At 44.0% G+C, this 23,281-nt stretch overlaps 1 protein-coding gene across 1 annotated transcript in view; it reads right to left on the reverse strand.

Annotated features, from left to right (window-relative positions):
* Window positions 1–73: 73 nt before the first annotated feature.
* The window catches only part of EHD4 (EH domain containing 4), a 38,533-nt gene continuing 15,325 nt past the window's right edge, over window positions 74–23,281 (reverse strand). The window contains exons 3-6 of the mRNA XM_069950572.1: window positions 20,440–20,537; window positions 11,203–11,615; window positions 5,928–6,092; window positions 74–5,108 (exon numbers count right to left, since the gene is read on the reverse strand). Coding sequence (XP_069806673.1) covers window positions 4,572–5,108; window positions 5,928–6,092; window positions 11,203–11,615; window positions 20,440–20,537 — 1,213 coding nt within the window. The 3' untranslated portion in view covers window positions 74–4,571. The remainder of the gene's footprint in view (window positions 5,109–5,927; window positions 6,093–11,202; window positions 11,616–20,439; window positions 20,538–23,281) is intronic.

Raw genomic sequence — 23,281 nt, forward strand, 5'->3', positions numbered from 1 at the left:
TAAATACAAAAAAATGTGTTTTGTTACATAACCTGAAGCCGTAAAAAACAAAAACATGAATGAACCACAAACATTCAGGAAATAGCTTTTATTTAGTCAAACAAAAAAGTACAATAAAAAAAAAAAAAAATCAACATAATGTTACAATGTGAAATTTACATACGAGTGTGCAAAGCAAAGATAAGAGTTCTTCCTGATAAAACTTTAAATACGGAGCTCCTCCAAAATGTCCAGATCTGCACTCAGTAGATGGTTTGGGTATAGCTGTGTGTGAGGATACAACACTGGCTGAAACAGGGCCGGCTCATTGTAACTGATGGATATTGAACGTCCCTGGGTGGATTCGTGCCGACAGTGACCGTGGACATCACCTATAAATTTGTTAGGAAAAAAATGGTGACAACCGCCCAAGACCCTTTCGGGATCAGCTCAAACTTTGGCTGCTAGGAAATTTTAAAAAAATTGTTGGATACTAAAGCACAAAAATAAAAAATGTTGTATATATTGTGTGAGTGGAATGGTCACTAGTGATCATCAGAAGGAATGCATATTACCCCCCAAAAAACATAACAAAACACATAATAGTAGGTATCAATAACCCGAGGCCATGTTCACACTTTCAGGATACGTACAGAATATAGGAACAGGTTCTATGTCTGAACCCAGATAGAATTCATGGAATAAAGAGACATAGGACTATAAAAGAAACCATTAACCCTAGCGTAACCAGAGCCTTGCGCAGAGAGCGATGCATGATGATTGCAATGGAAGAGGAAAAAAAAAGATATATAATACATTTTCAATAAAATGGAGGTGTTATAGGAGTCCTGGTAGTGCTTGATATTTCTATGTTAAAAAAAATAATATATTACTTTATTCTTCACTAAAGGACATGACTCACCTATACACATAGAATTGTCATCTGTACGCGGCTTCATATAGACGTCCATGTAAACTATTATATACAAGAAGCCATTGCTATAACCTGATATAGAAGCAGCACAGATGATTATACCACCGGACAAGCAAGAGCCTGACGGGATCGGTGGGATTCTATGGAGTATGTCCGGAAGTCCACATAACATTACCAAATGGCAAAATATTTTCTGCTAAAAAAAAATAAAATAGTCATTTCATATCATTAGATCTTTCCATCTTTTCTCTACGACAGACTAGACTGAGGACACTGCAGGGAATTGGAGAATGCAATAGATCAGCAAGATTCTCACCCCGCCATCTTCAGCAAGGGCATCGCTGCAGGCAGCACCGCTCTTATGGGAAATGCCTGCAGCATTACACTGACAGGTATAATAGGGACCGACTGCAGCATTACACTGACAGGTATAATAGGGACCACCTGCAGCATTACACTGACAGGTATAATAGGGACCGCCTGCAGCATTACACTGACAGGTATAATAGGGACCGCCTGCAGCATTAGACTGACAGGTATAATAGGGAGCGTCTGCAGCATTACACTCACAGGTATAATAGGGGCTGCCTGCAGCATTACACTCACAGGTATAATAGGGGCTGCCTGCAGCATTACACTCACAGGTATAATAGGGACCACCTGCAGCATTACACTGACAGGTATAATAGGGACTGCGTGCAGCATTACACTGACAGGTATAATAGGGACTGCGTGCAGCATTACACTGACAGGTATAATAGGGACCGCCTGCAGCATTACACTGACAGGTATAATAGGGACCGCCTGCAGCATTACACTGACAGGTATAATAGGGACCGCCTGCAGCATTACACTGACAGGTATAATAGGGACCGCCTGCAGCATTACACTGACAGGTATAATAGGGACCGCCTGCAGCATTACACTGACAGGTATAATAGGGACCACCTGCAGCATTACACTGACAGGTATAATAGGGACCGCCTGCAGCATTACACCGACAGGTATAATAGGGACCACCTGCAGCATTACACTGACAGGTATAATAGGGACCGCCTGCAGCATTACACTGACAGGTATAATAGGGACCGCCTGCAGCATTACACCGACAGGTATAATAGGGACCACCTGCAGCATTACACTGACAGGTATAATAGGGACCGCCTGCAGCATTACACTGACAGGTATAATAGGGACCACCTGCAGCATTACACTGACAGGTATAACAGGGACCGCCTGCAGCATTAGACTGACAGGTATAATAGGGAGCGTCTGCAGCATTACACTCACAGGTATAATAGGGGCTGCCTGCAGCATTACACTCACAGGTATAATAGGGGCTGCCTGCAGCATTACACTGACAGGTATAATAGGGACCACCTGCAGCATTACACTGACAGGTATAATAGGGACTGCGTGCAGCATTACACTGACAGGTATAATAGGGACCGCCTGCAGCATTACACTGACAGGTATAATAGGGACCGCCTGCAGCATTACACTGACAGGTATAATAGGGACCGACTGCAGCATTACACTGACAGGTATAATAGGGACCGCCTGCAGCATTACACTGACAAGTATAATAGGGACCGCCTGCAGCATTACACTGACAGGTATAATAGGGACCGCCTGCAGCATTACACCGACAGGTATAATAGGGACCGCCTGCAGCATTACACCGACAGGTATAATAGGGACCACCTGCAGCATTACACTGACAGGTATAATAGGGACCACCTGCAGCATTACACTGACAGGTATAATAGGGACCACCTGCAGCATTACACTGACAGGTATAATAGGGACTGCCTGCAGCATTACACCGACAGGTATTATAGCAGAGCTGTGTATGTGTGTATATATGTATACACATATATATCCTTTTAAGGCATTTTTAAGGTATGCTGCTAATGGCACAACTATATAGATTTAGTATAAGTAAAATAACACATCTGCTATATACACGGAGCACTCTGGGCTACTCTGAGAGGGCACAAACTTCACATATATGACTAACACACGTTAAAGTTTCTTCCAGTTCTAGACAGGAATCTCCAGTTACACTCCAGTTTCTCTGACAGACGTCATTCTGAAAACAATATTTACCCTTTAAAATGTAGTCTCAGTATAAGAAAGAATCTAGTATTATACAAACTAATAATCTCATTTTCTGACAGATTTATAGAGGGGCCTGGAAATCATTTTACAGTCTAAGACAGGGATGGGGAACCTTTAAAGAGGCACTGTAACCAAATAAAAAAAAAGAAAATTTTGGCATGTCAAAAGGTTCTGTGTAGGTCTGAGTGTTCATATCCTGACTGAATGCGACAACGAGTCGGGGGAAGCTGCGCTCAGTGCATTCCTCCCCCGGGTCTGTGTCAAGTGACAAGACGGCCTCATAATGCAAGCCTATGGGGCATGTCCTTGTCATTGACATTGAGGAAACGGTGCATGGTCCGATCTCCGCTCATTCTATTGATTGGTCCAGGTCTGAACACTGCGACATGTCAAAAGTTGTTTTTTTTTGTGACCACATTTGTGACACATTAATCTTCCCGATTGTAAAACTACAATTCCCATCATGCCCGGGCAGCCACAGCTTTGGGAACGGTTTTGCAACAGCTGAATGGCTGCATTTTCCCCATCTCTGGTCTAAGGCAACAGGAATAAAATAAAAAGCCCTTATATAAATCCACAATCAGTATAGAGGATGTGTAAGCCCTAATACACACAGTGCATGTAAACCAATATTAGAAGAGCAAAGAAAAATCAATGTCAAGTCTAACTCTTGTTCTAGATCAGGGATGGGGAACCCAATGCCGATCAGTAGTCCACCCTGCGTTCACAACATGGTCTTATATAGCGATAATAAACTCAACAAAGCGGACGCCATTCTCAATCAGTAAACATAAAGAGGACCGGGCACCAATCCGGACCTGTCGTTTTAGCACATAACCACAATGCCAATAAAACAAAAATTCGGGATCGCCTATTCTTATAGATCTGCCATGTGACTTTCCTCTGATATTCTTATTCAAAATCTAGGACTAAATAACCAACTGGGTGTGCCTCCCTCCTGGTAACACCCACTTGGTTATTCCATCAAGAACGGATGAACGGCCCATCACAGAGCTATAAAGGACAGAAGATCCAGACTTGTTATTTTGTGGGCATCGCATGTACATTAAAACAAGCAGGTAAGAGATGGTGGCCGGTTACCTTTAAAGCATTAATACAGTATACATACAGCGCAAATCTGTACATTTAAAAATGTTGAGACTATGTTTTAAAAGTATGTTCAAGGGGTTATCCTGAAAGAATCCCTTTTCACAGGATAGGGGCTAAGGAGCTGATGGGTAAGCGTCCGACCGCTAGACCAGAAACGGAGTTGTGAATTCTCCACCATCACTCCGATCTATGGACGTTCCAGATCTAGCTGAGCTCAGCACTTGGCAAGGTTCAGAAGCCCCATAGAGAATGAATGGAGCTGGGTATGCATAGATTCAATCTGAGGACAACTCTCTCGATCGGCATTCAGACCCTCCAACATTCAGCTAGTTACCCCCTATCCTGTACATCTTAGGATAACCCCATTATTTATACCCTGCAGTTCTGCTATACATGACTCCTCTCCCTATCCGACAGTCGCGGCTCTTCAATCAGAGTTCTGGATCGGCTTCCTCTGAGAGGGTGGCACCAGGTGGGGAGGTAGCTCATTGGGCAACTCAAAGCCTTCCAGCTTAATCTTAATGAGATGCTTAGCCAAAGCAAACTCTTCTTCGTCCAGCATGCCATCCCTATCATTATCCGCCAGTTTCCAGATTTTTCCTAACACGCTGTTTGGCAGCTTGGAATTCACCATCTCTTTTTTGGCGTTGACTCCGGAGATCTTGCCGTTGATTGGAGACAGTGTGTAAAAGAGCTCATCGTAGAGCGGTTTATCCTTGGCCACCACCCATTCTTCATCATCAGCGCCTTCACCGGCTCCTTCTCCATATCCTTGGCCGAACGGACCCTCCATGGTGCCCTCAAATGCTCCCCCATGGACCATGGCTGGGGGCATGCTGCTCTCCTCCTCCCGGATCATACTCATAAGGGGGGCGATTTTATTGGCCAACATGTTGTCCACACCCTCGATCAGCTTCGGCTTCAGAGCGTGGAACTTAGAAAAGTCATACATCTCCAATTGTTGCTGAGGAGAGAAAAGAAAAAATCCAGAAATATTCAAAATGACGAATTACTAATAAAATAAATGCACAGTAAAGAGTATTACGACGGATTTTATTCCTGCATGCTTCCCCAGAACATTCTGCTTTACAAAGTTCTCACTCCTGAGGCTGTCTGCAAACTCGAGATAGAGCTTAAGGGGGGGGGGGGGGGGGGGGGGAGGTAGTGAGTCTTTCCTTGGCTGTCAATAAAACCAGACACGTTCACTACATTACATCCTATACAGCAAGTCAGATGGGTCGCAATGGTGCACACTACTCTGGCTATTAGTTACTTTAGCTAAGTCTGATGACCTGTCTAAAGTTATCACAAATGATGGTAATGTTCTAAGACTTGGCTTCAAGCAATAGCTCTAATCTGTTAACCTAAGTAACATAATATGTTGTTAATAAAAGATGGCTATACTCGAAATCACCAACATTATAGATGATCTCATATTAAAAACAAAAACCACCACTCATCCCCTATCTTCACAATAGGAGATGAGTGTCTGATTAGTGGGTAGGAGGGGGGGGGATCCCCACTATTCACAAGAATGATCCCCCCATGAGTGGAGTGACAGTCAGACATGCTCAACTATCTTTCTGCTGCCCATAGAGCTGTACAGAGCGGCAGTGTACATGTCTGACCAGCACTCCTTACAACCAGGCAGGACATAATGGGGTCCCAAAAGTCTTCTATAGGCAAAACCCTTTAAAAAACAACTAAAAAGGGCAAAATCCTTATCCTAGAGCAGGGCGGCAGATAGCAGGAATGTAATACTAAATCTTAAAGAGATCCGTACCTGCATTTTCTTGACCTCAGGAAAGTCTCCAGGTGAAATCTGATGTTCTCTCTGAATCTGCAAGAAGATTTCAGGCAGCTTACTTATCAGCTCCTTTTTCTTTGTGTCCTTCCCGAACATTGCAGGCATCTCTTTCTTCAGGTGACTTATGATGTAGGCATGGACCTAAGGAATGGGAAAAACCATGACATGTTACTATATAAGTTACCATATAACCTTCTTAAAGCCAGACTTAAAGTAGCCACTAGATGGCACACATGAGCATATAGCACTAATATCTATAATGTTCCTATATAGCCACTAGATGGCACACATGTGCTTTTAGCACTAATATCTATAATGTTCCTAAATAGCCACTAGATGGCGCACATGAGCATATAGCACTAATATCTATTATGTTCCTATATAGCCACTAGATGGCGCACATGTGCTTTTAGCACTAATATCTATAATGTTCCTAAATAGCCACTAGATGGCGCACATGAGCATATAGCACTAATATCTATAATGTTCCTATATAGCCACTAGATGGCACACATGTGCTTTTAGCACTAATATCTATAATGTTCCTAAATAGCCACTAGATGGCGCACATGAGCATATAGCACTAATATCTATTATGTTCCTATATAGCCACTAGATGGCGCACATGTGCTTTTAGCACGCATATCTATAATGTTCCTATATAGCCACTAGATGGCACACATGAGCATATAGCACTAATATCTATAATGTTCCTATATAGCCACTAGATGGCGCACATATCTATAATGTTCCTATATAGCCACTAGATGGCGCACATGTGCTTTTAGCACGCATATCTATAAAGTTTCTATGTAGAGTCAATGCAGATTGATGCAGGTCTCAAACCCAAAGAGGGAAAAGATCATCACAGATTTTTTTTTATCAAGTCCTAATTTTTGCTCCTAAAAGTACAGCAAAACAGCATGTGATAAAGCGCCCTGAATAAAGTCAATGTTTCCGGGTGACCAGAGCCTGACTCAGCAGCAGGGGGCGTCTTTACAAGCATGACATATAGCGGGAGTCTAGGACATAAGAGATTATAGAACAAGTTACAGGGCTGCTGTGTCAGGTGTACTATATAAGGATCACTTTACTGCACCAATCATCTAAAAATAAGAAGGCATATATCTATAGAGAGATTAAAAAGACTAAAATAACAACACAAACACCACATTAAAGTGTCGCTTTAAAAAATATCCTAGAAACATGTAAAAAGTTTTGAGGTTTTTTAATCAGTTATATTCTGTGTGTTCAGCCCCCAACCAATGCTAATAAGCTAATAGACCCTCCTCTATAATGATGCTGTGCTGGTATAGTCATGCAGTGTTGGATACAGCTGAGCTGGGAGGAAACAGATGGTGGTGTAGTTCTACTGTAAACAGCACCCCAGACCTCAGCTGCCTGAACCCCTTTAAAGTACTACATGAGGTCAGTGGTACATTGAATATAAAATCGGAACAAAAACAGAATTTTTAATTCTTAGAAAAAAAACGATTGACACCTGCTTTCTACTGTGTTTCCCCAAAAGTGTCATATACATTTTTGATCTCAAAGATTCATGTCACATGCACAGCAGGGACAGCATATGGTATGGCAGCTTCCAGCCACCAGGGGAGCGCAGCACAGCACACTCGTACAGCTCAGCAGGGACAGTGTACAGTATGGTGGCTTCTGTCGCCCAGGAGGAGCTCACCATAGCACACTCGTACAGCACAGCAGGGGCAGAGCGTATGGTATGGCGGCATTCAGCCACCAGGAGGAGCTCACCAAAGCAAACTCGTACAGCACATCAGGGACAGCGTACGGTATGGCGGCATTCAGCCATCAGGAAGAGCTCATCATAGCACACTTGTACAGCACAACAGAGACAGTGTATGGCATGGCGGCAGGCAATGGGATAACAGCAAGCTGTGTGCAGCTCTAAATCTGGCGGTAGTGGACAACCGGGATGGTGGCAGGCGATAGGCCTCTTGATGCCTTGCCTGCATATTTACAGCCGTGGAAGAGAACATCTGGGATGGCGGCAGGTGACGGTCTTCATGTCCTGCATGCAGCTGCTCTGCAACGGACAGTAAAAGGTAGGGGACAGTGGAGGTGGCTAAAAAGACTCAGAGCCCCATACCCTGGTGTTCTGTTCAGTGGGCAGGCTTCCAAACAAAATCTTTGCTAGGTCTTACTTTTGGGGGAGGCCTTATATTTAGAAATCCAGCAAAATCTCTACTAGGGAAGCAGGGTATATAAACTGCATGTAACATTCTAACAGGTGGATGCCCATTCCCCATAGGTTCCTGCGGCCTTGGATGACGCCCAACAAAACCTCAATGTGAATGTGAAAGCAATTATGTAATTGCATGGAAACTCCATCTACAACGTGTTGTCCCTGTAATGTCAATCACCTAATGGGCGAATATCTCACGCTAAAATCTTAAAAAAATAAACATGTAATAAAGCACAACAAGGCGCCGTGTAAAGCAGCATTGTCTCACCGACTCGCATTTCCTTGTTTCTCCTTCCAGCCACAAAAGAACAATGGAGACCAGAGTGGAACTTTCCTTTTCAGTTCCCATCAGGATCTCGCCAGCACATACTGTACTCAAGTATATAAAGTGCCAAAGCCATCCCACCGACACCGCTACACGGCTGTTATAGGGGCATCAAGCCAAGAGAAGATGGCCCCCAAGTAGATCAACCACAACAAGAGGAACATGGAGGACACGGTAATGAACCATAAAGGGGACTACTCCACCTAGCGTCATCTTTCACAATAAGGTTTATTTTATTCGACTATTTTTTTTTCCTGTGTAAAGAATTTTTGTGGTTATCACAGAAAGGGCTCAGGCTTATTTTTCATGTGCTCACGTGTATTGTTTTTAAAGGGATTATCCAGGTTTTAGGGAACAAAACAAAATAGAACACTACTTTCCTGCATAAACAGTGCCATCCCTGTCCTCAGGATGTGTGCGGTATTACAATTCAGTTTCATTCACTTTTACTGAGGACATAACCATCAGGCCATAAACAGTTAAAATTTCCTTTCCCTATCATACAAAGTTCAGAGAGAGTGTGAACGGCGTCCTTGATAGGGACACATTCTTCTCCGCGTTCCTTACATAGTGTTTCTCCGTAGCGCGGATACTCGGGGGAATATTTAGCAGAACCTCCATTATCTTCCTTTATGAGACGCCTAAAGGTCAATGGTCGGTATTCAACCCGATAAACGCGGGCCTAGATGTGAGGGGTTCACATAACGACATTCACACGTCTTGTCGTAGACATCGCTCTCTAGACACTTGGAGAGGTGATACGGTCTTTTTCATATTGTGTAGACAACCGAATAGGCAGAACTGAGACACAATAATAGAGGTCATCCATAAAGACTTCATACTTTCAGCAGCTTCCGTCTTTCTAGATCAGGGTTGGGGAACCTTGGCTCTCCAGCTGTGGCAAAACTACAACTCCCATCATGCCTGGATTTGATCGGTTGTAATCCAGGTTTTCAGTTCCCCACTGATCATTAGATCGGGTCAGGCGCTTAACTACATCTTTTCTCTATTGACACATCTCTTGTAGTGAGCTGGTGTGTATTCAGGCTTTGCACACTTGTTAGCAGCCATATTAGATGCTGCAGTAACAGGTAAGTATTGTAAACTATGACTAGTTTCTGCCATTACATATAAAGAGCAAATAGTGGCCTGAGATCTTCCTAATAGTCTTTATACAGATACAACCCTATGACTGACATGGACAGAGGTGGCAGCAGAGAGCACAGTGTCAGAATGGAGAGAATACACCACTTCCTGCAGTACATACAGCAGCTGATAAGTACTGGAAGACTGGACATTTTCATATAGAAGTACATTACAAGTCTGTGTAACTTTCTGACAATTATTTTTTTCCTTTGGAGTTCCCCTTTAAGTGGATTTACAGCAATAACCTAGTTTTTTATACACGTCCTAATGTATTAGTAGATAATGAACATACATCTCTCCTTCACATGAGGTCACTTGTGAGACGTCAGAAAACATTTTCTTATAAAATAGTATATGACATCCTAGTGAAGTCCAAGTGGAGCCCTTTATCAGTTGTTGTATATTTATACAGCACAAGCGGACAGGGCGCCCCTGCACTTCCCTCGTGTTCCTCCATCACTTGCCGGAGTACTCCTACATGATGGAAGTCGGAGGGCGTTGTAGTTTTTCCATTCTTGGAGATTTATGAAGTACACAGCCCAGACAGGTTATCCAGGTTTCCAAGCCCAGTCAGATGACAGAAAGCTTTATAACAGGAAACCGCCTGTCTGCCTCACGGAGAGAAGCCAAGACACACAGCGGCGAGCGGGACTGTTATCAGCCCGGGGTATTAATAATAGGATGTCACCACTCCCGTCCCTCTATGTAGTTTGTAGTGTGGATTGGTCAGGGTCTGGTAGTGGCCCCTGTTGAAGTGCCCAATCCCGCTTTCTTACTTCTGAATTGAAAGGGGTACTCTAACTTTTTTTTCTTTCAAATTAACTGGTACCTGAAAAGTTATATAGATTTGTTATGTACTTCTATTTAAAAATCTCAGCTCTTCCAGTACTTATCAGCTGCTGTATGTCCTGCAGGAAGTGGTGTATTCTCTCCAGTCTGACACAGTGCTCTCTGCTGCCACCTGTGTACATGTCAGGAACTGTACAGAGCAGGAGAGGTTTTCTATGGGGATTTGCTGCTGCTCCGGACAGTTCCTGACATGGACAGAGGTGGCAGCGGAGAGCACTGGAAGAAACTCACCACTTCCTGCAGGACATACAGCAGCTGTTAAGTACTGAAAGACTGAAAAAATATAAATAATAATAATAATAAAAAATATATATAGTCTTGTCAAAGAGGTTTTTACTGTATTTGATGGTGGCCACCTCTGCTCATTCACTTGGTATATCTCTAATGCAGAAAAGCAAGGCAAGGTGTGTAAGTATGACCCTCAAACCTAGACATATTGGATAATTCCAGGAATTAGTACAGTGTCAACAACTGTACTCTGGATAAAGACACATGGGTGTAATATACACTATGGGGTCAGATTTATCAAACATGGTGTAAAGTGAAACTGGCTCAGTTGCCCCTAGCAACCAATCAGATTCCACCTTTCATTTTCCAAAGAGTCTGTGAGGAATGAAAGGTGGAATCTGATTGGTTGATAGGGGCAACTGAGCCAGTTTCACCTTACACCATGTTTGATAATCTCCCCCTATATATACACACATTTATCTTACCTTTGCCAAGCGGGCTCTCTTTATGAGGTCGTTCAGCTTGCGGAGCGCAGCGTTCCTCGGAAGGCTTTGAATGTCCCGGAACAGATCTTGAGCTTCCATTTCAAACAGTTTCCGGTTCTCCGTATTCTGCAGAGGTTTGGCCCAGAAGGAGCCTATATAGACTCGCACCACCTCGGGGGTGTTGATCACCTTCCCTAAGGACCACATGAGGGCCCCGTAGACTCTCATCAGCTGCTGGGTGTCCACCTGGTCCGCCTTATTGAGCACCACTCGGATTTTGTCATCCTGACCCCGAAAAGCTTTGATGGCTTCTGAGAACTCATCGGAGATGTCCAGTTTATGAGCGTCAAAGAGGAGAATGATCCGGTCAACGCGTTCAGCAAACCACTGCAGGACCTGGCAGAAATCATAGCCTGGAAAGGAAAAGAAAGAAAAAAAAAATATATAAAAATATAGAAACCAAAACGGGGAATAAATGAAGCCGAAATGCTGCATAAAAAAGGGAAAATCATGTGACTATATGATAAAAAAGCTTTAGCTGCCGGCCGCCCATAGGTGTAAGCCTCTAAGTCACCGCACTAACCAGCTTATACGGAGGTGATTTGCTTCCTAATATATCTCTTTAGTGGCCAGGGCTTTGCTTCATCCCGCTAATACATTGTTCCAGACCCTCTGCACGCAGGAAGCCCCTAAACTGACCCCAGTGCTGCCCGGAGCCCCCTGCCAGAAAAGTGTCATCCTATAAAAATATACTGATTACCAACAAGGAATACCGGCGCTAAAAAGGACCGGCTGTAAAGATATTACCCCCACTGCCACTTTAAGTAAAACTTTTGTCTTTGTTTTTTTAAACTCGGTTTTATTAAGGATGCACATAAATCGGTAAGTATAAATGCATACTGTAAGCAGATGTACAATAAAGTCATGAACATACAAAAATATCCAATACAAATTACAGGAACTGTAGACGCAACCGCGTCTCGTCGGAACAAGGTGTTATAACATACAAAATAGCGAGTCAGGGTACATAGATTAAGGCAGCACGGCTTGGTAATACAAGGTTAGCATACTCATACCATAGAGTATTGTAGGTGTCATGTACTATATTTCCCAGTTTAGGAGGGATCGACCATTTCGGAAGCTAATGTCAGTGGAGATTGGCACCAGGGGTCCCACACTTTGTGCAACTTTTTGGGGTATCTTCTGTGTTTGTATATAACTTTTTCGTAGACTGTAATTTTATTTATCTGTCACTCCCACATTGTGGTGTTAGGGGGGTGGGGGTCCATCCAACGAATAGCAATGGATTTTCGGGCTATAAATAAGGATTCTCTTAGCATTATGCGCGTGTGGGGCGCTCACTCCTCCTCGTCGAGTAGCCCAAATAGGCAGACTGATTGTGTTAAGGGAATTGGGATATGAACTAATAATGTGAGTAGCTGAATCACTTCAGACCAAAAGGAGGCAATGGAGGGACATGACCACACCATGTGCCAGAAATCCGCCGATTCAAATAGGCATTTGGGACAGGTGGGGGCCGCCATACGTCCCATACGGTGTAGTCTCAATGGGGTGAGGTATGCTTGATGGATAGAAGTACAATTGGGTACGTTTGTTATTGGCGGCTGGCGATACATTTATGTGACTCCAAAACAGCCTCACAGTCCTCATCATCTAGGTCAGGTATTAACCTTTTCCATTTCTCAAGCGCTAGAAGAGGATTGGACGCCACCACCGCTTGGATCAGGTAAGCATAGAGGGAAGAGATTACGCCTCCCGGGCCCTGTGAGCGAATTATCCCTATTAATGGATAGGAGGATAGATCGTCAAAGGGGGAAGGGAATTGGGCTGATAATGCATGCCGCAATTGGAGATAGCGGTAAAAATGCGTTCGGGGAACACAGAATGTGTCTCTAATTGTTTCAAACGGCAGCAAGGAACCATTCACATATAAGTCGGTAAAGTTATAGACCTCCTTCTGGGACCAATAGTGGGCATCTTCAAACGTGGCCATCTGGGGTAATGCCACATTGTCCCAAATGGGTGATTCAGTTGGGATTTTTTGAAAATCGGTCAACCTGCGCGTAATTTCCCAAATCCTGCGCGCCACCCTGTGAGCCGGTAACAATGGAATTCGTGGGCATTCTGGGGCTTCTAAGACAGACCACAGAGAGGCCGGAGATATATGGTCAGCGGCATGTACCTCGGGCTGTACCACCGGGGGTGCAGAGGTCCAAGGGCTAAGGTATTTAAGCTGCCCGGCTAGGTAGTAAAGATACATGTTAGGCAACGACATGCCCTCTTCTTGTTTGGGGCGTTGTAATTTGGCTTATTGGAGCTTGGACCTAGACGATCCCCAAATAAAGGAAATCATAGCTGAGTCCAAGTCCCGGAAGAAAATTTTAGGAATCGGATGGAAGACTTGTTAAAGTATGTAAAGACATTTGGGTAAAAATACTATTTTAATTAAGTTGACTCAACCAGCCACTGAGAGCGGTAGGGTAGACCACAACCTAAATTTATCTTTAAAATGATGAAGCAGTGGGTCTACATTCAGGGATAACATTAGGGGACCCCAAGGTATTTAAAATGATCGACCACTTTCAAGCCGCTTACTACACTACCAATCATGTGGCTCCGGGCAGAGCCAAGAAATTGCAGGGATGACTTGCTCCAGTTGATGGACAGACCGGAGTACATACCGAAGTCATCTAAAATGTCAATGGCCCTAGATAGTGACTCCTCTGGATCTGACAGAAAAAGTATTAAGTCGTCAGCGTAGAGGCCAACCCGGGGGAATGGGGTATGCCAGATAGGCCTTGATCCTGTATAAGAAGGGAAGCCAAGGGTTCAATGGATAGAATAAATAACAGGGGGGATAAAGGACATCCCCGACGGGTTCCGCTGGACAATGGGAAGGAGGGGGAGATTAGTTCATTTAGTGCTATGGTCGCTCTGCGGTCTTTATATAGGATTTTGATCCAGTTAATAAATTTACGGCCAAATCCCATCCGCTCCAGCACAGCGATAAGTATGGGACTTCAACAGAATCAAAGGCCTTGGCCGCATCAAGTGAGGCAAAGGCCCAATCCTTGTCTTCCAGTACACCTCGCTGAGCAACCAGATTATCGGATGTGCTACGCCTAGGGACAAATCCCGATTGGTCGCAGTGAATTAGCGAGGGGATCACAATATTTAGTCTATTAGCTAATAGTTTCATAAGGATTTTGTAGTCGGAATTTACCAATGATATGTGCCACAATCCCGTGGGTCCTTGTCGGTTTAGAGAAGGAGAAACATAGAATGAGGTAGGAAGGACGCCCTGCTCAAAGGAGATTTGAAAAATATGCAGAAGAGGGGGGAGGAGAGTATCTGGGTACTAGGTGTAGAGTTCTATATGGAACCCATCAGGGCCGGAAGCCTTGCCCTTGGCCATGGAGGACACTGCATCCTTAAGCTCATCAAATGTAAGTGGGGCTTCTAGTAAGGTACAGAAATCCTGTGAGAGAGTGGGTAGGTCTATAGCAGCTAAGTAGCTGGTTATTTCCACCAGGGAATGGGTTAGCCTTGTGCTGTATATATTAGTGTAGAATTGTGCAAACACAGAAAGGATATCTGGGCAACTTGTGTCAGGGACTACAGGGCTCTGCAAGACAGGAGAGGGGACTACAGGGCTCAGCATGACAGGAGATGAGACTACAGGGCTCAGCATGACAGAAGAGGAGACTACAGGGCTCAGCATGACAGGAGAGGAGACTACAGGGCTCAGCATGACAGGAGAGGAGACTACAGGGCTCAGCATGACAGGAGAGGAGACTACAGGGCTCAGCATGACAGGAGAGGAGACTACAGGGCTCAGCATGACAGGAGTGGGGACAACACGGCTCAGCATGACAGGAGTGGGGACAACACGGCTCAGCATGACAGGAGTGGGGACAACACGGCTCAGCATGACAGGAGTGGGGACAACACGGCTCAGCATGACAGGAGTGGGGACAACACGGCTCAGCATGACAGGAGTGGGGACAACACGGCTCAGCATGACGCCTAGACATGGTGAAATAGATACTGGGGTGATATGATGCACATGAATGGAAAACACGGACACAGATGTAAAAGCGGATGCAATGACGGATGGTTTTCAATGGATCTAGCTGGCGGGACTAAATCACGGTCCTGGAAAATGAGGCCAAGGGTCCTATTAGACGAAGCAATTCCTAATTTTGTCCGACTAACGATTGCAAACGACCTGAAATCATTCACCATAATACAGGTAACACAAGTCGTTTGTTAAAATCGCAATTATGATCGTAGTTCATACACGCTAGTATACGACCGCTCGTTATAATGAACAGACGAAAGATCTGCAAGCGATTAGCGATGATTTTCTTGATCGGCTCAAAAATTTCCGTTAGTGCTTTGATCATTACCGACACAATAAAAGATTATCTCTTAAATTTGAACAATTTAACGATTTTTTTCACGATAATCTTTCCGTGTAATAGGGCCCTTAAGCAGATAACAGGGATCCCGTCATGCAGTGATGGGCAGAGGACGTCAATCCTACTAAGAGCTTATGGTGTATGGGACAAAGCCCGTCCAGGAGAGAAGCCATCCGGCATCTGCGTATGGAGCTCCGGATGATGACAGATATCACCCCCAGAAGCAATGTCTCCAGGTAAGAATTCTTTCATACGGTTACCAGTGTACACACGCTATATAGGCGGCCTCACATATGGAATGTTACACATCTTAAAGGAGAGAATTGTTGATGCTTGTGCTAGAACGGTAAACGTTCATTGGGAATACGGGCCTACATGGAATGACACAATGATATACGAAAAATCTACAGTTTTCCAGTACTTATCAGCTGCTGTGTGGAAGGAAGTGGTGGATTCTTTCCGGTGCGAAATCGTTCTCATTTTAGATTGGTATTTCCGTACGCTTAAGACACCCTGTATTTCAAGACCATGGTGGAAAGGGGACGTGTGACTGACAGCTACATATACAGCAGTGCAGGGCGATGACACTACGAATGGAAAACTCCATTACAGAGCGGTAACCGGTCACGGCACTTACATTTGTTATGACATGATAATCGGCAGAGAAAAAATTTACAAGGATCTTTTTATAAACTTCAGTTAAAATAAGAAAGAGAAAAGAAGCCGGGAAGATTTCTGCAGAAAAATAAAATAAAAATGTCGCCATGTATTGCATAAACTTCCTCTTTCCTTTTGTCTCACTGAAAGCGAAGACTTCTTATCTCCGCAGAACAGGCCCGGCGGGGAAAATACAGGACTCGCCGTTCTTCATTGGTTTCATTTAGAAAACCTCAATCTCCCCCAACCATATAGACACGCCCGCTGATCTGCGGAGGCTTCCTGTAAAGGCCATATTAGATGGGCCGATGCCTAGTATAAATGTGCCGATCTGCTAGATGGGCGCTCGCTTACTGAGTCTATTACACAGCTCGATAAATGTGCTATACATAATATATATATATATATATATATATATATATTAGTTAGAGATGTCCATGCAGCCCTTGCCTTACATGTAGAATTGTATACACTACCTTTCCCCGCCCCCGTGTGCTTCTCGCTTCTGCCCACTCCCCGCAGCCGTCGCCGGAACTTCAAAGCAGGTCTCTGAAGTGACAGGCCACTCAGCCAATCACTGGCAGCGATGCTGTCCCGTCCCGGGCAGTGGTTGGCTGAGCACGCTGTCACTTCAGAGATCGGCGGCAGGGAGCGGGCAGAAGTGAGAAGAACACCAGGGAGAGTGGACAAGTATGTATAAAATGTTTGTTGTGGTTTTTGTTTTGTTTTTTACACATCAGCCGGCGGACGATGATTTTTCAGACAACGATCAGCCGATGATTCTTTAGCTGATCGTTGGCTTTATTACACAGAGCGATAATCTGCTAAATTGGCCTGATTGGGCAGAATATTGCTCTAAGGCCGTATCAAAAGTCTAGATTATTTTGCAGCAAGGGCTGTATATTAAATACACATATATATCGTTAGCGATGTCTGTGCAGCCCTAGCTTTAAAAGAGAAGTCACTACATTACCTCTCCACCCTTCCTGCTGTTTGCTTTGCTTCTGATCACTTCCTGCAGGACATACAGCAGCTGATAAATATTGGAACACTTGAGATATAATTTACAAATCCGTTTAACATTCAGATTTGTACGGTGCCAGACATTTTGCGCCAAGATCAGACTCCTCCGTAACAAAGCTATGGAACCTAAATGATAAAATAAACTACATATGGATGTACCTTACATCCACCATAGAGAAGGAAAAACCCAGAGTTCACCTGATGCCAACAATCTGTTCCTGGCCGCAGCCTGAAAAGAAAAACTAAATACAGTATAAAGTATTTCCTGAAAACAAGGTCCTAATAAAGTCATTGTCCCCCGACCTTATTCATAGGCAGGAAATCAAAGCCTAAATAGGGAAATCCTGAGGAGTCCAGAACATTGCTCCCCAAACATCAACATGAAGAGGGTGCGGGGGCCACAGCTTATACATAACCAGCCATACAGATACACTCAGGGTCAGAGGGGACGGAAACTGCAGAGATCGCACTTCCAAGGGAATAAAACAGGAACAGGACAAAGCAAAACTGCCCAGAGCCGCCGTTCTCAGGATCTTACACAACCTCTATCACCCAAGTCAAAAAGATTTCTAAACTTTTGGAAAGGTAACAATTACCAAGACTTATTATAAAAGTATCCACCATCCTAACTACCAATGGCTCAAAAACGTGCTGGCCCAGATGTACTGTCTAGTCCAAGTATAAACTTAGACTAGATAGTCGAAGAACACGCCAGATTTATCACAGTAGATCAGGCTGATGGACAGCCCACTCAACCAATCAGTGACTGCAGCAGTGTCCCCCCAGTCACTGACTGGCTGAGCAGGCAGTCCATCGGCTGGGTCATGACATCGGCTCTGAAGGAGATCTCGGTGCTGAAGAGGCACGGAGAGAGTTGACTTAGTACCGGTTGGTAATTTCCCTCTGTGCCCTGCAGTTTAAAAAAAAAATCCTGGAGCCGGACTTCTCCTTTAAATCTGTCCTCTTTTAGACAGTCTTGTCTAAGATTAAACAAACTACTAGTTGGCTGCACCACACCATGTGCCATTGTTCTGACACAAAGTTTCGCATTTCAGACCTAAAGATCTTTAGTAAAGCTTCTAGTAAGCCAAAGATGACACCGCTTTTATTAGACGTTGGGAGAAGAGTCTAAAATGTACTCCAGACAAAACTTAAAAATCCAGAAGGGCAGGGGGTGGTGAAAACATAATTAAATTATACTTATCTGTCTTGGTGCCCCCACAGCACAGCAGCACGGCACATGGTTACCTGCTGGTCTCCTGTATCTCCCATCCTGTGATGTCACAAACCCACCCAGAAACATTCGCTCAGCCAATCAGTGACTAAGGCGGGACAAAGGAAACTTCCTGTGGGGCCGGTAAGAATACAGGGAGACCAGTGTGTGACAATGAATAATGGCCCCACTTTATGGGGGCACCAGGATAGGTAAGTATCACTTGATTGTGAAGTTCCCACCACTTGTTGCTCTCTCTGGATTTTTAACATTTCCCTTTAAGAAGTCATACAGAACCATATAGAACTAGAAGCAATTACATTATAGTTTTATAATCCCGCTTGGTCGGTCAGTTAGGTTTTTGCAACACATCCCTCAGTTTTTCACAGTCGTGAATGCGTTCTCATTTTGTGCTGGCAGCTGTTTGGCATGGAGCGGTATTCTTTACATTACAATGGCAGACATAATAACGGAGTGTGATGATCCCACATACAGCAATGGGGCCACTTGGGTGTCTGATAGGACTCTGATATGGTTCTTAGTCATTTTTGTGTTTTTTGTGTTTTTTTCTCGAACGGAAAAAAGGGAACTGGTGATGCAGATGTGAACGGAGAACAAACTGCATGACCCATTCACCTACAAGGTTATTTTTAGTTGTGTGGCAGCTGCATGAAAGTTATATGTAAATTCGACTGTAAAGAAACTCAAAGATGTAGCAGCTATAAGGCAGGAGGCCTGTAGTGGTCCCAGTCTAACCTATTTATAACAGGATAGAAAGAAAAGTCTAATCATGGACACCTAAACAACCGAGCAAGTGACCATGTCCACATTCAGGTCCTAGACATGGCGGACAGGACAGGGAGCCCCTACATTCAGGTCCTAGACATGGTGGACAGGACAGGGAGCCCCTACATTCAGGTCCTAGACATGGCGGACAGAACAGGGAGCCTCTACATTCACTTCCTGGATATGGCGGACAGGACAGGGAGCCCCTACATTCAGGTCCTAGACATGGTGGACAGGACAGGGAGCCCCTACATTCACTTCCTGCATATGGCGGACAGGACTGGGAGCCTCTACATTCACTTGCTAGATATGGTGGACATAACTGGGAGCCTCGTGCTCAACACTGGTGCAGGTCCAAAAAGTGGGAGTCACTTCTGTCACACATTTATGGCACATCCTCAGCACTGACTATAAAACATCCAAGATGGGAAAAGTCCTTTAAAAACTTTAATAGCCACATACACATGGTATCCACTATAAAGGCAAACATCCCATGCATGGTTATATGGAGAAGGGATTGGGCCCATGCAGGGGATAGTTTGCTTATAGTTTCCCGCCTGCTTCTGTGCCCCCCCCCCAGGCTCTGTGATGTCCCGCTAAGGCCATCAGTGGCTGCGGAGGAACAGCACACTGATTGGCTGAGCGGGACGTCAGGCAGCCGGGAAACACAGAAGCAGGCTGAAGCGGGAACGGGTAAAGTATTCACTGGGCAGCAATTGGTTAAGTGTGGGCAAGAGCTTGACATACTCGCGGGAAAATAAAAATATCAGCTGCGAGTATGTAAACCCATACAGAATGACAGGACACAGGATCACAGAGGATTTCGCTACACAACTCGCAGCGTGAAATCCGTTGCGATTCTGTACGTGTGAAGCTACCATTAAAGGGTTAAAAGATTGCAAACTCCATCAGATTTGATGGCAAAAACAGCACAGATCTGCCCTCGTATGAAAATACAAAAGCATGGAACAGAGTCCACAATAATCCTAGCGGGCGGTGGGGTTGTCACATGAAGTTACTGGAAAGAGTCAGATGAAAACGTCAATGTGCTCATTCATGACAGCAAAATGTGAGTACACAGCTGTGCCACCCTCTATACATCGCCACGTAACCAACCTCGACTAATGCGCTGCTTCTCTCCGGACAGGATACCGGGCGAGTCTATGATGCTGATGCTCTTCAGGACCTGATTGGGAAGTTGTGAGCACATAAACCTGAAAAACACAACCAAAAACTCCATCACATATTATAGTCAGATTCCCTGCTTCCATATTGTATGGAACATCAAGGTTCTTCTGATCATGGTTTATAGCAAGTATATTAAACAACAGCAAAACAGCGTACCCCCCGAATGGTCATGATCGCTGTGGACCTTAAAGGGAATGTGTCACCTAAATTTTCTTTTATTGATTAGAGTCACATACTAAAACTTGTTCTTTTATACTAATCAGTTTCTATTTTCCGATTTTAATTTGATTTATTTCACCATTTATACATTGTTATGGGGGCGGCCATCTTGCCTGGGCTTTTTTTTTAACATCACTTAGTGACATGCTTAAAGGGGTTATCCAGCGCTACAAAAACATGGCCACTTTCCCCCTACTGTTGTCTCCAGTTTGGGTGGAGTTTTGAAACTCATTTCCATTGAAGTAAATGAAGCTTAATTGCAAAACGCACTTGAACTGGAGACAACAGTAGGGGAAAAAAGTGGCCGTGTTTTTGTAGCGCTTTAACAGCCCCCTTTAACAGCAAGACTCATGGACATAGACGACAATAGACAGACACTGGCCCCTTGAGATTAATGTGAGAGATATCAGAGCGCTCTGCGACCTGTGAAGAGGTCATTCCACGGGGAGCTGTTATTGTCTCCTCTATCTATTGGTGTCACATGACGCTGCAATGCTGTACAGATCACTTTACAGCAGCCTCCTCTTATCACCACAGACACATGAGGAAGTCTTAGCTTAGTTTTAGCCCCAGTGGTGAAATTGAAAACGGCAAGATATAAGGATTATTTAATACAGAGAAAAATGGAAAATTAGGAAAAAAATTCACAAAAAATTCTTTAAAATTTTTTTTTAACAAAAAAACATGTAAGCAATAAGTCATTTTCTGATGACATTGTCCCTTTAACGGTTTTCAGGCATAAAGCTGGCCCTGATCCCCCAACAATAACTCAGTCACAGGGTCTCCTGCACTTCAATGAAAAGCTGCAGTGTCAGGAGGGGAGCGGGGACAGGATAGTAAGCACCAAAGGTGAAATAAACAATGCTTACATGGAGCTATGAGGAATTACAGCAGGGGTAGGGAACCTCGGCTGTCCAAGCATGATGGGAGTTGTAGTTTTGCAACAGCTGGAGGGCCGTAGGTTCCCCATCCCTGAGGGATGAGGGTGAGTAAAGTTTTTTTTCCCTTCCTTCTATGTTATACCAGTTCCAGCTCTCCGACCTCTTTCTAAGAGATTCCTCGTGTCTGGCATGTGAGACCGCTCTCTCGACATGGGTTACACTATATACACTGCTCGCTTTGTTTAGGTCACAATGCTTCATATCCCATAAAGAACACATGCACAATAAAGTAACACGGCGACAGGGCCCGTCCATTAAACGCCACTATCACAGCACTTTGTAATAACAACTGAGACTAATAGAGAGCCGGTCGTATACGAGGGAGAACATTCACATTGGTCACAGACCACTAATACCATACGCTGTTGTACGGACGAGTGATGGAGACTTATGCTGCGTTTACACAGAGCGATAACTCGCCCGATCGTACGATGAACGATTTCGAAGTAACGATTTTTTTTATAACGATCAGCATTTAGACAAAACGATATTCTTATTGAAAATTCGTTTTGCGATCGCTTAAGCCTATCTCGCATATAGGTTAAAATCGGTGAACGACTGTTTACACAAAACGATTTGCAATTTTTTTGCAAACGACGAACGACAAGAACATGTTGTAAGATCAAAATGGACGATTTCTCGCTCGTCGTTTGATCGTTCGCTGCGTTTACACGTACGATTATCGTTCGAATTCGATCGTGCAAATTCGCACGATAATCGTTCCGTGTAAACGCAGCATTAGACTATTACACGGAGCGATTTTTAACGATTAACGACTAACGATAAACCATCGCAAACGAGATTGTTTATCGTTAACCTGAAATCATTCACCGTATTACACAGAACGATGCTCGTTAGTTACAATCGTTACTACGATTGTTATTGTGATCGTTACTATGATCGTTTATTCCTTCTGATCCCAGCAAAACAATGAACCATGTGCAATTACACTGAACGATTAGTGAACAAATGCGGAACTTGAGCGAACGAATGTGGAATTACAGCGAACGATTAGTGAATGATTAACGATAATTTTAGGTTCAGATCTAAATCAACCAAACGATTTTTCGATTGTTGCCTGCAATTACACAGAACGATTATGGTTTAAATGCAAACAATATAACGATTTTTTGCATGATAATCGTCCTGTGTAATAGGGCCCTTAGTCTGATTTATTAAATATCAGCAGTCTTAAGGTCCTATTAGTTGAAGCGATTTTTAACGTTTGCAAACGAGATCGTTTATCTTTAACCTGAAATTGTTTACTCCATCTGATCCCAGAAAATGAAGGGACAATGTGGAATTACATTGAGCGATTAGAGAATAAATGCGGAATTACAGCAAAGATTAACAATCATTGTGGCGTCGGCACCAAACGAACGTTGGACGGTTTCTCGTTAGGTCGTTTGATAGTTGCCTGCATTTACATGAAATGATTATCGTTTAAAGAGAAACAATATTTTGCACGATAATCGTCCCATTTAATAGGGCCCTTAGAGGGGATATCCAAAGTGCAGGAAAGGGTCTCCACTTCCCTCTTTTGCCCGTCTGTGCTGATACTTCTGCAGATGAGAGAGAGCCGGAAAAAAGATAGGGTAGGACCTTTCCCC

This window comes from Dendropsophus ebraccatus, chromosome 13, assembly GCF_027789765.1.
Source record: "Dendropsophus ebraccatus isolate aDenEbr1 chromosome 13, aDenEbr1.pat, whole genome shotgun sequence".
NCBI lineage: Eukaryota > Metazoa > Chordata > Amphibia > Anura > Hylidae > Dendropsophus > Dendropsophus ebraccatus.